Source organism: Canis lupus, chromosome 10, assembly GCF_003254725.2.
Source record: "Canis lupus dingo isolate Sandy chromosome 10, ASM325472v2, whole genome shotgun sequence".
Classification (NCBI taxonomy): Eukaryota; Metazoa; Chordata; class Mammalia; order Carnivora; family Canidae; genus Canis; species Canis lupus.
In genome coordinates, this window is record NC_064252.1 from 34150532 (window position 1) to 34167623 (window position 17092).

Below are 17092 nucleotides of genomic sequence, written 5' to 3' on the forward strand. Positions count from 1 at the left end.
ACTTAAAATGGCACCAGTGTAAAAGGCAACCTAATCCACAAAGGCAATTTCAAGGTTTCAAATGAATGCAATGGCTGTGCTCCATAGATGTTGCCACTAGATGGTGCCATTTCCATTATCTGGAGGTCTTTTGAGTTCTCTTTTATTTCTGTAGAAAATCTGAAGTATTGATAAGGCCCAGCCTTAGAGTACTTTGGTTATCAGAGATGCTGGCCTCCTGGCTCAGTGGCCAATCTGAGCATCATGAGGCCCAAATCTTACGTAAGTTTATATCTTCCAGAGACTAGTAACTAGAATCCTATCGACATAACTTCTCCTGTCAACCTCTTTATTGCTAATTGTTATCAAATGGGTAAGCAGAGAAATCCACCGAATCTGTTAATATAATTCTCTATTTTAGGTTTCAAAGGAGGTCAATGAAATGACCGTGAAAATGCCATATCAATGTTTCATAAATGGACAGTTCACAGATGCTAATGATGGAAAGACCTATGATACTATCAACCCAACAGATGGATCTGTGAGTAATTACTTAGTGTGCACAGCGACCACTGGTCATGAATTTTTAATTTATACAGTTGTAAAACCGACAGTCTTAATAAGTTACTTTATTCTATCACTTTGCCTCTGAGCACTTATTATAAATGCACTCCATGTATTTCTTCCAACTATTCAATTCTAGTACTGGCTGCTAACTGTAATAAATTATTTTATTGAGTGAATATTTATGATGAATTTAGATGTATAACTATACCTATACATATCAGAGGCATATCTCCAATAAAACTATATGCAGAAAATAATTTTTAGAGTTTGCAATCTCATGGCAAGAAATTCAGCTTCTGTAAGGTGCTAGAAGAGATAGATATATTCTTCCTAAACGTAGTATGACATGAGAAGTCCAAACTTTCAGTCTAATGATTTCCATGTTAAAATTTTTTTGCTATATTACTGAATGTATTGATTTTCCATCATAAATTCGTTGGGTTTTATAAGTAATACTCTATTTTTCCTATTAATATAATATTAATTTCAAGAGGCATATTTGTATATCTCTATTTAAACAACTCATACCCTATTTTTTCTTCTCTTGAAACAGACAATATGCAAAGTATCCTATGCTTCTTTGGTGGATGTTGATAAAGCAGTAGCAGCAGCAAAAGATGCCTTTGAAAAAGGTGAATGGGGAAGAATGAATGCAAGAGAAAGAGGAAGATTGATGTACAGGTGTGGTTTTTAAAAACACAGAACTACTACCTTGGGATGTTGGCTAACATTGCCAAGATTTTAAACATTTCCCAAAAATATTCTAGTATCCACCTATTATATGTCTTCTGTTATTAACATCATATAAAGTTCCATATATATGAGTTCTTGATTTTTGTAATATTCTTTGTAACAGCAGGAAAAAAAGTTCAATTAAGAACCATTTACAAAGACGTGGGCAAGGATGAGGGATAATGAGGTACCTAGTTAGGGGCAGCAGCAGGAGGAAACTGTTACTACTCCAAGGTCTGGGACAGAGGAAGAGACTACTGGAATCTGACAAGATCTGTAGCCGTAGAAGACCTCACTCCAGGGTTTTTGGTGAAGGGACGCAGCAGCTGCTGAATCACAGCCCATCTGTGAAGATGCTGGAGAATGGAATCCCCAATCACTTTCTCTCTCATTAGTCAAGCCCAGTGACAGAGCAGGAGAGCCAGGTGATCTGGCCTATAAAGGTCATCCTCCCAGGTCATAGAGCAGTGTGGAGGATGGATTTACAACAGCAAATGGGGAATATTCTTTGTTGTTTTCAAAGACAAAGTCAACCGAAGAAAGACAATTATCATAAGAAATAGCACAGAGAACCATAAGGGAAGGAGGGAAAACTGAATGGGGAAAAAAGTCAGAGAGGGAGACAAACCAGGAGAGACTCTTAACTCTGGGAAACAAACTAAGGGTTGCTGGAGAGAAGGGGGGTAGAGGGACAGGATTACTGGCTGACGGGAATTAAGGAGGGCATGTGATGGATGGGCAACTGATGAATTATTGAAAACTACATCTGAAACTAATGATGTACTATATCTTGGCTAATTGAATTTAACTTTAAAACATTTTTTTTAAAAGACAAATTTTAAATCTACTTGACTTGTAGGGAGTCAGAGTGAGGAAGAAAAATAGTAAGGCCTGGAAAGAGTATTATAAATCAGTAACTGCATATGCCGAGACTAATTAAATTCAATCATAAATTCACTTTTCTGCTTTCCCAGAGCCAAACGCTGGCCTGGCCAAAATATCGCTTAGAGCAGGATCTGGAAGAAACATTGAGGAAGAGGGATTTTGAGCCCAATTTTAGATTGGAACTTACTCACAGAACCACTAAAGGATGGAAAGAAAACCAATGGTTGAGGGGAACACAAAAGATGAATTTTGACTATTTCAGAGCCATTAGACCATCCTCAACTCATTTTGCCACAGAATCTAGACACCTAACAGAAATTCATTGTGATATCTGTAATTCACCCCATGTTTTTCTATCTTGTCCTCTTCAGTTAGTGCTGGAAACATTTCTGTACCAACCAGAAATCCTCATATTCTGGATTCTCATGGATTGCACTCTGTAACATCTCCCTGTATATTCATAAATTGGCCACATTGCTACTGTTTTCTGTCATTGATCCCCTCAGTTTGTTTGTTTGTTTAGATTTTATTTATTTGTTCATGAGAGACACAGAGAGAAGCAGAGACACAGGCAGAGGGAGAAGCAGGCTCCATGCAGGGAGCCCGATGCAGGACTCAATCTCAGGACCCCAGGGTCACACCCTGAGCCAAAGACAGACACTCAACCACTGAGCCACCTAGGTGCCCCAATCCCCTAGATTACTGTGGCTCAATCACTCTTCTACTTCTGATATATTTATGAGGCAAATGGTACAGGCTACCCACACTTCTTTTTGTAATTCTTGGAACAAATTATTTGTGAAATGATTTAACATCTTCCCTGCTGGACCACATTCTTTATGAGGGGAGAGACCTCATCCATGTGTGTTCACCTCTGAATTCTCTCAGGCCTTAGGATGGTGCCTTATACATAATAGGAGCTCAATCAATATTTGCTGAATGAATTCCTTTCACTGATCGTACAGACTTGCAGACCTCCTGGAAGAAAACCAGGAAGAACTGGCAACCATTGAAGCCCTTGATTCAGGCGCTGTCTATACCCTGGCTCTGAAGACTCACATCGGAATGTCTGTGCAAACATTCAGATATTTTGCTGGCTGGTGTGACAAAATTCAGGTAAGGTACAAATGTTATTTGTCTCCGTGGAGATCATCCCAGAAGGAAAAGGGCCGGACATTTAGTAGTTCGGAAAGGCACTGTTTTAGAGTTATCTATTAGGTTTTCTTATCTCATCTTTCTAACAATCATCCATGGTAGATAGATAGCTGTTGTCCCTTATTGCACGTAAGGAAACAGACTCTGGAGGACAGTGAATGACTTGTAAATGGTCACATCGTTAGTAAGTAAACTATAGAGCCTAGGATTTGAACTCAAGATTTTCTGAAGTCTAATGATATTTTTTATATTTTACTATAATATCTCTAAAGGCATCTAATCATCTTCTGGACATATAGAGTATCATGAAGAGATTGAAAACTCAAATGCCTGCAGACACCAGACAGCTAACATACATGATCTAAGTAGGCTGGGTATAAGAAAAATAACTTTTCTAAGACACAGATACAATAAATATTTCATTTCTCTTTTTCTATAAGAAAGTAAATAGCACAAGTGTGATGGTGGTAAGTGGCAATTACACTTGACCTCCACATTGGGTATATGCAAGAGGTAAAGGTAAGGCTTATAATAAAGACAAGCATGCATGCGGCTCATAGACTCATGATAATCACTGTGATACCAGCCATCACAGCCATGCTCCCAACAGCAGGAAGGAGGAAGTGGGGAAGGGAGAGAAAGACAAAAGGGCTTTAAACATCAACCCCACCCTCCCTTGTACTTATATCTCCCATTGGCCTTCTCTGTCTGCTAAGAAGACTGGGAAACAATATTTTATTTGAGCGAGTTACTGTCACCACTATTGATATAGTCAGACCTGGGTTCAAGTGTTAGCTTTGTCAGTTACCAGCTAATGTTAAAGTTATTTTATGTCTCTAAGCCTTACTTTTCTCTTCTGTAACATGGTTACAATAATACAAACCCTGCAAGTTATGGAGTGAGGCTTGGCAACAAGTCTGCAACAGATGAGGGCTTGCACATCAATATAAGCTTCATTATTATTCAGTCACAAAGTCATAAAGATGTAAGTATTTAGTAATGGTGGTTCAGGTCCATCCTTTATCTTCAATTATGAGATCTAAAGAGCTCCAAAACCTTAAAATTAATTGGTTTGGGTGGTTCAAACTTATTTATTGCCAAAAACTGGCCTGAACTACTATGAGCCTACTTATAGTTTGTATTTATATCACTTAGAGGGAATATTCATATGTTTCATTAAATAAATATTCCCATAATCATGTCTTTGATTATGAGGAACTGCTCCAGACCCTACTGGGGTCATAGATAATATAAGGTATATGTGTTACATTATGTTTCTATAGTCTAAATAATTCTGAATCCTAAAACACACTTGGCCCCAAGGATTTCAGGTAAGAGACAGACACTTGTAATTAGTAACAGCAATACTTTTGTACGTGGGGAAACAAATGAATAACTTCAATTAAAGACTACTATTGTGAATTAGTTGGGATTAAGTTTGGTTGCATGTAACAGAAATTCAAGTAGGAACTTTGTTTTACCTCATTTTCAAGAAGCACGAAGGCAAGTAGTCAGGGCTAGTATATGACATGCAGTTCTCCTCCCTCTCTACCAGGCCATCCTTAGTACCGTGTGATCTCTGCCCTTGAGGCTGTGTCATGGCCTCATGATAACCACTGCAGTTATTAGCCATTTCAGGGACGTTCTGAGCAGGAAGAAGGCTGAAGAGACCATGGGGGTTTATGGTAAAAGAGCATGTGTCAGAGCTGAGTCATCCTCCTGCAGAGAGCACTACCCTATTAACGCCTTGTGTTTACGTCTTCCATTGACCATCCCTATCTGCTCTGGAAACTGGAAAACAGAATTTTATCTGGGTACATGGCTGTCACTATGATAGGGTTTTTGTTACTAAGAGCAGAGGGAAGAATGGGAAGTGGGCAGGCAATTAACATTCTCTGCCATGCCAAGAAATTAGGAATGGAGGTAACTAAATTGCAGTTATGTTTAGTATATGGGGGCACCTGGGTGGCTCAGTTAATGGGGCATTTGCCTTTGGCTCAGGTCATGATCTCAAGGTCCTGGGTTCAAGTCCTGCCACAGGCTCCCTACTCAGTGGGGAGTCTGCCTCTCCCTCTCCCTGTGCCCCTCCCCTCCCACTCGTGCTCTCTCTCAAATAAATAAATAAAATATATATTTTTTAAGTTGCTGTGTTTAGTATATAAAGATACATTCATAGATAGACAGACATATTATTCTTCTGTGTCTTACTCTCTCCATAAAGAGATAACAATTCCTTTTTTCTTATAAATTGAACACTGACTTTTCATACCAGTTAAGAAAAATTAAGAGAGGCAGACAGAAAATAGATTCCTTGAGATTAGATTTATTCATTTAAATTAGTAAATTAAGTATCAACCTTTTTTACTTTTTAGGGCTCTACCATTCCAATCAACCAAGCCCGTCCAAATCGCAATCTGACCTTCACCAAGAAGGAGCCACTTGGGTAAGACAAGGAGAGCACCTTGGGTGACTTGTGTGAGTTGTGTTGTTTGGGGACAACTAAGGATGTTGTCTTTCTACCCCTGCAGTGTCTGTGCCATTATCATCCCCTGGAATTACCCACTGATGATGCTGGCATGGAAGAGCGCTGCGTGTTTGGCAGCAGGCAATACCTTAGTGCTCAAGCCAGCACAGGTGAGATGCAAAGGGCCAGGGGCAGAATCATCTCCTTCCCTATTCACTGGAAAACAGAAACATACATTTATAAACATTATGTCTTTAAACACAAATGAGCTTGTATATTATGACATCTTTAAAGATATCACAGGCATATTTTCACATTATATCTTCATTTTTGATAGCAGCCTAATGCACCCTGTGGATATCCCACAAATTAAAATTTCCATGACAAGGGAAGCAAGCATAGGGTACTCTAGTGAAATCCACTGACTTTCTACAAGCCAATTCAATTCTTGCAAAATGCCAAATACCCAATAATTAGGGAATTATTTGAGTAATGATGAGACATCAGAAGAAGAAATATTATATAGGCATTCATATTTTAATTATTAAAAATATTGCAAAGATAGGGAGGATGAGGGAAAAGGATGCAAAAGAATGTATATAATTGTGGCAACTGTGTAAGAATATGTACACTTAGACAAGGAAATAGTTAATAAAAAATGATATTTCAAATGATAGAGTTCTCAAAAAAATCTTTTAACGCTACAGTAGCTTTTTGGGAAAAAGCATATGGTGGCCAACTTAATACCTGGCTTGAGCATTGACTGTGTACAATGAGCAGTAGTAGACATTCTGAGGTACACGAGTCACAGAGAAAACTTGGTCTCTATTCTAGAAAAGTTTACATTACCCATCACCTCTCCTAATTTGGCATTGCCTCTTGGTCATATTGACCACAGGCATCTTGCTTTACTTGTTAGAAACACTTTCATTTTTAAAAATAACTATGTTAAAAAATTTCAAAACAGAAATGTTCAGAGAAGTAGATAGTGAAAAATCTTCCTCTTATTCTTAATCCCCCAGCCAGGCAATTTACCTCCCCAGAGGGCAACCAATGTTATTAATCATGATTTATTAATTTCTTAGGTATTCCAGAGATACTCTCTGCATATACAAATATGTATATATTTATTTATAAATAAATTATATTTATATAATTATATTATATATGTATATAGTTTTTAAGTTCATTAAAAAATCACAAAGAGGGGATAAGGGGATATGGGAAATTGCTAATCAACAGGTATAAAGTTTCAATTATGTGACATGAATAAGTTCTAGACATCTGCTGAATATCATTTTGCCTACAGTTAACAATGGTATGTCATATAGTTAAAATCTGTTAAGAAGGTAAATTGTTATGTTAAGACAATACAATACAATAGTTGCATTCTATATATACTTAGCAAAAGAAAAAAATCTTCCTTTTTATTAAACAATTTCCATTGTATAAATAAACAATATCCATAATATTCCCTTGTATAGCTAAACCATATTTTAACAATATCTAATTAATGGATATTTAGATTTTTCTGTCCTTTTGCTATTATAAATAATGTTATAATTAATACTCTAGTAAATATGGCATCATGCACATGTGCAAGTATATTTAAAGGATAAGTTTCTAATAGCAGAGTCACTTAGTTAAAAGATATACATGTATTTGGGGGGCACCTGGGTAGCTCAGTTGGTTGGGCATCTGATTCTTGATTTTGGCTCAGGTTATGATCTTGTGGTCTTGAGAATGAGACAAGCCATGGCTCCACACTGAAAATGGAGTCTGCTTAAGATTCTCTCATTCCCTCTCTCCCATCTCCCCCACATGCTCATGCTCTCTCTTTCTCTCACTAAAAGTAAAAAGGGGGGGAGGTACGCCTGGGTAGTGCAGTCAGTTGGGCATCTAACTCTTGGTTTCAGCTCAGGTCATGATCTCAGGGTCGTGAGGCCCCATGTTGGGCTCTGCCTTCCTTGACAGTCTGCTTGTCCTTCTCCCCTTCCCCCCTCCTCCATCTGCTGTCTCTTGTTCTCAAATAAATAAATAAATCTTTAATAAGTAAATAAGTAAAAGGGAAAAAAAGATACATGTATTTGTGTGATAGATTTAGGCAAATCCTCCCATGGAAATGGCACTGATTCACTAGCATTCTATAGGAGTGCTGTTTCCCCATTAACTAGCAGGAAGCCAGTGAAGAGGAGAGGTAGATAACCTAGCCTTCGGGTGCTCAATCCTGGCTGCATATTAGAATCACCTGGAGTTCTCACTGAAAAACACTGGTATCTCTTGGCAGAGACGCTGATGCAATTGGTCTAGGTCAGAGCCCAGGCACTGGTATTGCTTTAAAGCTTCACATTCATTTCTAAGATACAGCAGCCAGGGTTAAGAATCAGAGTGGTATCCAAGGAGAGTGCTAAGCATTAAAGAACTCCAATGATTATACAGAATGTTAAAAAATTAGGAATATTTATTGAGGGCACGCTAGCTGCCAGGCATCTATCAGTGATGAAGACATACACAGTTTTTTTTTTTAAAGATTTAATTTATTTAATCATAGAAACACAGAGAGAGAGAAAGAGGCTGAGACACAGGCAGAGGGAGAAGCAGGCTCCATGCAGGGAGCCCAACATGGGACTCGATCTCAGGTCTCCAGGATCACACCCCAGGCTGCAGGTGGCACTAAACCACTGCGCCACGGGGGCTGCCCCATACACAGTTTCTTTCCCCGTGGAAATGACAGTCCAACCCCCTCTGCAATTTAAAACTGACAGTTTAATGGTTGATCATAGGGATACCTGGGTGGCTCAGTGGTTGAGTGTCTGCCTTCAGCTTGGCTCAGGACGTCATCCCAGGGTCCTGGGATCAAGTCCCACATCGGGCTCCCTGCAGGGAGCCTGCTTCTCCCTCTGCCTATGTTTCTTCCTCTCTCTGTGTCTCTCATGAATAAATAAATAAATCCTTTTAAAAACTGATTGAACTTAATTTTAATCCTGAAAATGAAAGACCCAAAGTTGTTATTGTTCTGCTGTAGATATCGTTTTATTTTATTGCATAATCTTATGTGATGATGGTATGAAACCATCTCCAGTATGAATGTCTTGTGTGAATGAATGTCAGGAAGACTGAATCAGGGGGCTTTTTCTCATGGTCTGGACTGGTTCAGGTCTGGCAGGTTCTGACCACTTCATCAAACCCAATAATAACATTAGCAATGACCTACTCTTGCCCAGAACACTCCTAGATGCTTTCCCATATATCATTTAAAGCAAAAGTCCTGCTGGTAGAACTGAGTAGCCAAATTAAAGAAAACCAATAGAAATGAAAAGGATGAGATAGGGACACCTGAGTGGCTCAGCGGTTGAGTGTCTGCCGTGGGCTCAGAGCATGATCCTGGAGTCCTGAGATTGAGTCCCATATCGGGCTCCTGCATGGAGCCTGCTTCTCCCTCTGCCTGTGTCTCTGCTTCTCTCTCTGTGTCTCTCATGAATAAATAAATAAAATCTTATAAAAAAAAAAAAAGAGGGATACCTAGGTGGCTCAGCAGTTTGGCGCCTGCCTTTGGCCCAGGGCACGATCCTGGAGTCCGGGGATCGAGTCCCACGTCAGGCTCCTGGCATGGAGCCTGCTTCTCCCTCTGCCTGTGTCTCTGCCTCTCTCTCTCTCTCTCTCACGAATAAATAAATAAAACCTTAAAAAAGAAAAGGGATTAGATAAGGATGAAAAATTTGTTTTATTGTGTTTGTTAATGATATAAAAATCTTTTTTGTTCTGAAAAGAACTATCATTAATTCAGGGTAGTTAGTTTTTGAAAATCTTTTTAAGGCTTTATTTATTTATTCATAAGAGACACAGAGAGAGGCAGAAATACAGGCAGAGGGAGAAACAGGGTCCCTGCGGGGAGCCCAATGTGGGACTTCATCCCGGACCCCAGGATCACCACCTGAGCCAAAGGCAGATGCTCAACCACTGAGCCGCCCAGGTGTCCCTTTAAATGTTTTTCTAATCATGATTTCATATCAAGGCATAATAACCTACACTTTGCTCTTTAGGATCATCTTTAGCAGTAGTAGATGTAAATCTACTATGTCAAATACCTTCTTGATAATTGCAAATGTTTGAGGCCAATTTCTCATGAAGTCTAGCTAGATCGCCACTTGGTAAACCTCACAATGTTACTGCAGTGGACCTGTTACTAGAAGGAGGGAAAGTGTTAGCCATGCCTCTTGCCTTTTTCTTCTTGTTTTCTTGTTGCCTTGGTAATATTATTTATTATGCAGTTTATTTTTTTTTAATTTATTATGCAGTTTCTATACAGATTCTTTTTCATCTTTTTCAACCACTTGTCCATTTTATGAAGTTTTGGTTAAAGTAACAATATAGTCTGCAAATCCATGTAACCAGGCCTATAAACTTCAACACGTGGCAATATTCTGAAAGCAAATGAGCAAGTGAAGAAACACCATCATTCCCTTGGCCCTATGAGCTCCTGTTCTTTTCTAGCACATACTTTTATGACCCATGACCATCTGACCTTCATTCAGACAGAGTGACAGTATCATTATCCAGCCACATAATGTTATGTTTAGCTGATTGCCTATCTTTGTCAGTTAGAATATGTACATACAGAAGTTCTACTATTCTCTTTTCACACCTCCACGGATCTTCTTGCACATTCCATTTATTGAGACCACACCAAAAAAAGTGCTAATTTAAGATTTAATCAGCATTGGATTTTAACAGTGTGAAAATATGACTTTCATTTTGCTTCTGAGTTATGCATTGCTATAAGAGATGTTAAAAATAAGATCATATTATGCCATCTTTGTGTAAGAAGGGAGGGAAAATAAGAAGACATATATCTGTTCATTTGAGCAAAAGAAACATAGGAAGATTAATGGTTATCTACAGGCCATGGGGAGACAGGGTAGAAGGGATAGGGGGAAAGAGGGTAGAGAACAACACTTCTCTAATGTACCTTTTGTGAATTCCTTCTTTTGGAAGTATGTTTCCCAAACTCAAAAATGACAACAAACAAAATATAATCAACCCAGATGGGGCAAAAACCCTAAAATTGAATACAAATAGAAACAAATAAATTAAGCTATTTTTTAAATGAATAACATGATCCCATTGAAGGAAGGGAGGAAACATTAACCCAAGTAACTTTTGACAGGCATTTGGACTAATGCCCTCAAACTTAAAGGGCACAGCAAATAAGTATCAGATTCTAGTTAGTACACTTCCTCTTTGTAAGGACATGGCTTAATAATTCTTAAATTGTTTTCTATACATTTTAGAGTTGGGCAAATTAGTGAATGCTCTGTGGATATTGGAAGCCATGTTTCTCACTGTTGGAGAAGAGAGTTACAAACATAAGAAGGGAAAAAGATTACTGAATGAAGCCCGAGATATTGGTTAGAGGTATTCGCAAACTCATGGGTTTTATATTTTTTCTTTTTTTTTTTAAGATTTTTATTTATTTATTTATTCATGAGAGACAGAGAGAGAGAGAGAGGCAGAGACACGGGCAGAGGGAGGAGCAGGCTCCATGCAGGAGCCCGATGTGGGACTCGATCCCAGGTCTCCAGGATCATGCCCCAGGCCGCAGGCGGTGCTAAACCACTGCGCCACCGGGGCTGCCCCAAACTCATGGGTTTTAATATACTTAGATAGCTAGGTAAGGAAATGGATATAGGTGTTTGTGGGGATAGATGATAGGTAAGAAGACAGGTAGACATATAAGTAGATACACGTGTATATGAGTGCACATACAGCTTTTCCTCAGCCCTATCTCCTGAGAGGAAAAGCAACATTTCAATAGTGTCCAGATATTTGTTTCCAAAATTCTGAAATTTTTTTACTCACAACTCTTTGATACCTAATGTGTGGGGGGTTTTCCCCCTAGACCAACCTATTCTCTAACTCTCTGGACACCAAGTAGGTGTCCTACCATTTAAATCATTTGTGACACTAACTACCTGGAGCTTTAGCACAGACCCCACAGGTGAAGGGCTTAGCCAGTCTCACAAGACTGCCTCCACTTCAGATGCCAATTGTGAGTCTTGGGCCTCCTGTACTTCTGACCAAATAGCTTTACATCAGAGGCTCCCATGACCCTCTTCTCAGGTGCAATTTGCTAGAATGGCTCACAAAACTCAGGAAAACACTTACTAATATCCTATTATAAAGGATAATATAAAGGATACAAAACAACAATCAGATGGAAAGGTACATAGGATGAAGTATGGAAGGATCATGAGCACAGGAGTCCTGTCCCTGTAGAGCTCAGGGTTACCACTCTCACATCACATGGATGTGTTCGCCAACCCAGAAGCTCTCTGAACCCCATTGTCTAGGTGTATTTAAGGAAGTTTAATTACACAGGCAAATTGATGAAATCATTGCTCTCATGATTAAATCATTGCTCTCAGTGATTGAACTCAACCTCCAGCCTCTCCCAACTCTCCAGGGTCAGGCTGAAAGTTCCAACCCTCTTATCACGGCTTGGTCTTTCTGGTGACCAGACTCCATCCTGAAACCACCTTGGGACCCCAGCTACCAGTCATGTCATAAGTATACAAAAGACACTTTTCACACCAGGCATTGCAAGGGTTTTAGAAACTGTGTTGTAGGAACCAGAGACAAAGACCAAATATATATTTCCCATTATAACCATAATTCTTAAATATCATTCTTCACCCAAAGAAATCTGGGTTCTTTGAAAAAAGGACTGGAACAGGAAAAATGCAAGACGAGCCCAGAATATCCCATGTAAATGCTCAAAGAATGATAGGGACGTGTTAGAAAGACACAACAGCTATCCTAAAGGGGCTTCCATCAGCCAAATCTGGAACAATTTGAACATCAGAAGAAATAATAGTAAAATATTATAGCCTATTGAATAAAGTAAGAATCCATGAATTCACATGGATTGATTAATTAACTGAAGAGAAGGGAAAGCTCTTAGACTGGAATGCCAACTAATACATGTAGGAGAAATGATAAAAAATCAGCATCGCAGCTGTCCTCATAATACTTGATTCAGGAAGAAGTCATCCATGTATTCTTAAACTACTGGGTGGAATTTGGAGGAGTAACTGGATATTTCTTTTTTTTTTTAATTTATTCAGGAGAGATGCACATAGAGAGGCAGAGATACAGGAAGAGGGAGAAGCAGGCTCCCTGTGGGGAGCCTGATGTGGGACTCGATCCCAGGACCCCGGGATCATGCCCTGAGCCAAAGGCTGACACTCAACCACTGAGCCACCCAGGTGTCCCATAACTGGATATTTCAATAGTCTTGAAGCATCTTCCTATAAAACATTTATTAATTACAAAGTATAAAGGAGTAACGTACAGTGATGAAACCTGGGAGACTCCCTTTTCCAAATGATCAAAATTAATATTTCTAATATTGGACTATTTGATACCATGTGCCTTCTGAGATGGTGCTCTAAGAACTTAGCATCACTCCTGTGGTGTTCTTGCCAAAGTTCTTGCATATGAACAAGTGCACAACCAAAATTAAGTCATGAGGAAACAGCAGACAAATCCAGACAAAGGGACATTGTCCAAAATTACTAGCCTGTGCTTATCAAAAATGTCAGTGTAATGGATAAAAAAAAAAAAACTCAGAAACTCTCCTAGATTAAAGGAGACTACAGACATGACAACGCAATGTATGATCTTGGATTTCCTTTTGCTATAATGCACATTTTTGGTACACTTGGTGATGACTTAGTTAAGTCTGTAAATTAGATTTTCCTGTGAGTTGTTAATTTCCTGGTTTTGATCATTGTATATGGTTACACACAGGAATTCTTTGTTTTTACAAAATGCACCCAAAATTATTTACAAATAAAGGGGCAGGCATGTCTATATCTTACTCTTATACAGTTGAGAGAAAAATAAAGAGAAATAGAGGATAAAGCAAATGTAGCAAAATGTTAACATTTGAGAAATCTGGGTGATGGATATATAAGAATTCTTTGTACTATTTTTGCAACTTTGCTGTAAGTCTGAAATTATGTCCAAATGTCCAAATAAAAGAAAAAATAAAATGAATGGAGTATGACCAGAAAGGAAGAGCAGGGTACTGATCTACAGGACAAGACAGAGTCTGAAGAAGATAATTGTGGTCTGCTTCTGCTCAGGTCACACCCTTGACTGCTTTGAAGTTTGCTGAGCTCTCTTCGAAAGCAGGCTTTCCAAAGGGTGTAATCAACATCATTCCAGGCTCAGGTAAGCCATCAAAGGACCCACTTGGCTGTAATAATGAGTGGTACAGGAGCAGCTGAGTGGCTATTTTCCCACTGGAATCTTGTCCCGACTTATAACTACAGTATATTAAAACTAAATACAGTTAACCAAACAGTTAACTGAAGGATAAATAAAAATCTTAAAGTAGAAATATAATGGATGAGGTGAGTAGGGTGAGTAGGGTGAGAGGAGCAGAAATTGTACAGCAATTAAAACTACCCGTTTCAACTTTTAAAAATTATTTTGGAAGATGAAAAACCAGGGCTTACCCATCTTTTGGGGGCTGATAATTGCATGGAGGACATTATTTAGACTTTTGTCAATTTGTAATTAATCCAGAAAATGCAAATGAAGAGAGTTTAGAAATCCATTCCAATGAATCCAAAGCCACTCACACCATAAGAGTTTGAGAAATGTTTTAATTCACGTTTTATTCCCTGGTTCTACAGGTGGTGTAGCCGGGCAACGCCTTTCTGAACATCCTCATATCCGCAAACTTGGCTTCACTGGGTCCACTGCTATCGGCAAACAGATCATGAAGAGGTATTGGTTTTAGTGTGTTGATTTGCTGCACATCCTAGTAAACTAGGTTTCCCTTTTCCTTTTTACTTTTTCACACAGAGTATGTTTGCAGGGAGAAAACCCACATCAGATTTAAGAGAGAAATCTACTTATCATTGCAGGGTATTGAAATACTTTCATATAATAAAATATTTCCAAAGCATAAAGCCCATCAATAAAACTAGAGGCATACTGAAATTCTACACCCTACTGGTAGCTATGACAATCCAGCACAAAAAAGATTTTCTATACTAATGCTGTGGCCCAAATTGGTTTTGGAGCATAAGTAAGAAACCAAGACATAAATGACAAATATGACTTCTTTATAAAATGAATTCCTAAAGAGCAGTAACATTCATTTTTTAAAAGATTGCCAACAGTCTAAATGTCCAAAATAAGGCAATGTGTTAGTGTAATGGAGTGCTATGTCATCATGTTCCTGGAGAATTTTTAATAACACTGAAAAATGTTGTTAAGAGATAAATGGAGGGATCCCAGGGTGGCTCAGCCTTCGGCCCAGGGTATGATCCCGGAGTTCCAGGATCAAGTCCCACATCAGGCTCCCTACATGGAGCCTGCTTCTCCCTCTGTCTGTGTCTCTGCCTCTCTCTGTGTGTGTCTCTCATGAATAAATAAATAAAATCTTTTTAAAAATAAATAAATAAATAAAAGATAAATGGAAAAATAAGGTATAAAATTGTATATATTAGGTAATCCCAACCCATTTTAAATAAGGCAAAGGCCATGGTTGATAATGGACCGGAAATAAGTATGTCAAAATGGTAAAAACAATGGACACTGAGACATGGAATAGAATTTTGTGATTTTTTTTTCTTTCTTTCTGAATTTTTGGGGGTATTTTTTCAATGTTTTAAATAACAATACTATTATGAGTAGGGGAAAATAATATGCTTCTAAAAATTGATATTTTATTTCCCTAATGTTCCAGGAATGTGGGTTAGAGGTTAAATTCCTTACCAGGCCTTTATGTAACCAAAATTCTTATGCCTAAAGAATCTGAATTTATCTAGAGGATCTATAAATATTTGACTACAGAATTTTAAAAGAACACATTTTATTATGGGAAATTTCTAATATATACAAAGCACACAGAATAGTATAATGAACTCCCATGTGCATCACCAGGCTTCAGCAGCTACCCCCATTCTACCATTCCTGTTTTGTCTTTGAATACATTTCTCAATATTTCTGAGGTTCAGCTATGTTTTCCATGCTAACTGGTAATTTATAGCTAAAAAAGCACATGCAAGAGAGAATGCTCATTTCCCATTTATTTTCCTCTAGCTGTGCTGTGAGCAACTTGAAGAAAGTTTCCCTTGAACTTGGTGGCAAATCCCCACTTATAATATTCAACGACTGTGAACTTGACAAGGCTGTGCGAATGGTAAGAGTGGGTCCAATCCCACCAAATAGATGCCTACTCCTAAAACACATCTCATCTCTTTAACAGAAATCTCAGTGTGAGATTTGGTTTTGTCTGGTCATAAGTAGAAACCACTCTCTTGATGCTTAGATTTAGGACTTCTTAAAGCACTTGATTTTTAAAATAATATCTTTATAATTTGTATCATTACAGTGTTTTTAAAACTTAAAGGACAGGATACTCTTTCTAAACATTCATGATTTATACAAACTGATGTCAAGATTTTAAAAGCAAAATTTGGTATACAAGTATTATATTTAAATGTATAGAACAATGCAGATTTTCTTACAACACAAAATTTGTCCTCAGTGGTGTGCCTTATTGTCATACACATTGAAGTACCTCTGGACCAAAAAGGGTAAAGCAGAAACAAAAATCCCTAAAAACATACTAGATCAAAACTCTAAGTGTCTCTAAGCAGTTCTCATCACTAGCTAGGCCAAGGCATTGTTTTTCTGACTTCTCTGTTTGTCTTCTGTCTCCCAATAACACCTAATTTTTGGTGTGTGTGATTTTATGACAATTCAAAGTACTGTTAATATTTTCTCTCCTGCTGCTGAAGGGCATGGGGGCAGTATTTTTCAACAAAGGAGAGAATTGTATTGCAGCTGGGCGTTTGTTTGTGGAAGAATCCATCCACGATGAATTTGTGACAAAAGTGGTAAGACATCTTCACATTTATTCTAGCTGTTTAGAAGCTGCTTTTATTGAAAAGGGCTTCTGGCATTACTGATGAAGTTTTAGGTGTGATATTAGTACTGTGGTGTGTGTATATGCATACACAATATATATTTTTAATATATATTATATGTTTATTTATTATATATCATTTGTATATAAGTATTACATGTTATATTGTTTATATATAATATAAATAAATACAATAATATATAATTAATAAATATTTATATATTAAACAACAGTCCTTATCTTTTAGGGCTACCTTCTGATAGATTTACAGATGAAATTATATGATGTCTAGACTTTGCTTCAAAATAACCCAGAAGGGGAGGAAGTAAGTGAGGAAATAAAATTTGCCATGAAAAAAAAAA

The 17092-nt window shown here is 38.0% G+C and overlaps 1 protein-coding gene across 2 annotated transcripts in view; it reads left to right on the forward strand.

Moving 5' to 3' along the window:
* ALDH1L2 (aldehyde dehydrogenase 1 family member L2) overlaps window positions 1–17092 on the forward strand; it is a 69235-nt gene that overhangs the window by 38808 nt on the left and 13335 nt on the right. For both annotated transcript variants that reach the window (XM_035695911.2, XM_025462235.3), the window contains exons 11-19: window positions 401–520; window positions 1100–1227; window positions 3129–3279; window positions 5691–5761; window positions 5847–5952; window positions 13930–14017; window positions 14485–14578; window positions 15902–16001; window positions 16603–16701. In XM_035695911.2, the coding sequence (XP_035551804.1) occupies window positions 401–520; window positions 1100–1227; window positions 3129–3279; window positions 5691–5761; window positions 5847–5952; window positions 13930–14017; window positions 14485–14578; window positions 15902–16001; window positions 16603–16701 (957 nt within the window). The remainder of the gene's footprint in view (window positions 1–400; window positions 521–1099; window positions 1228–3128; window positions 3280–5690; window positions 5762–5846; window positions 5953–13929; window positions 14018–14484; window positions 14579–15901; window positions 16002–16602; window positions 16702–17092) is intronic.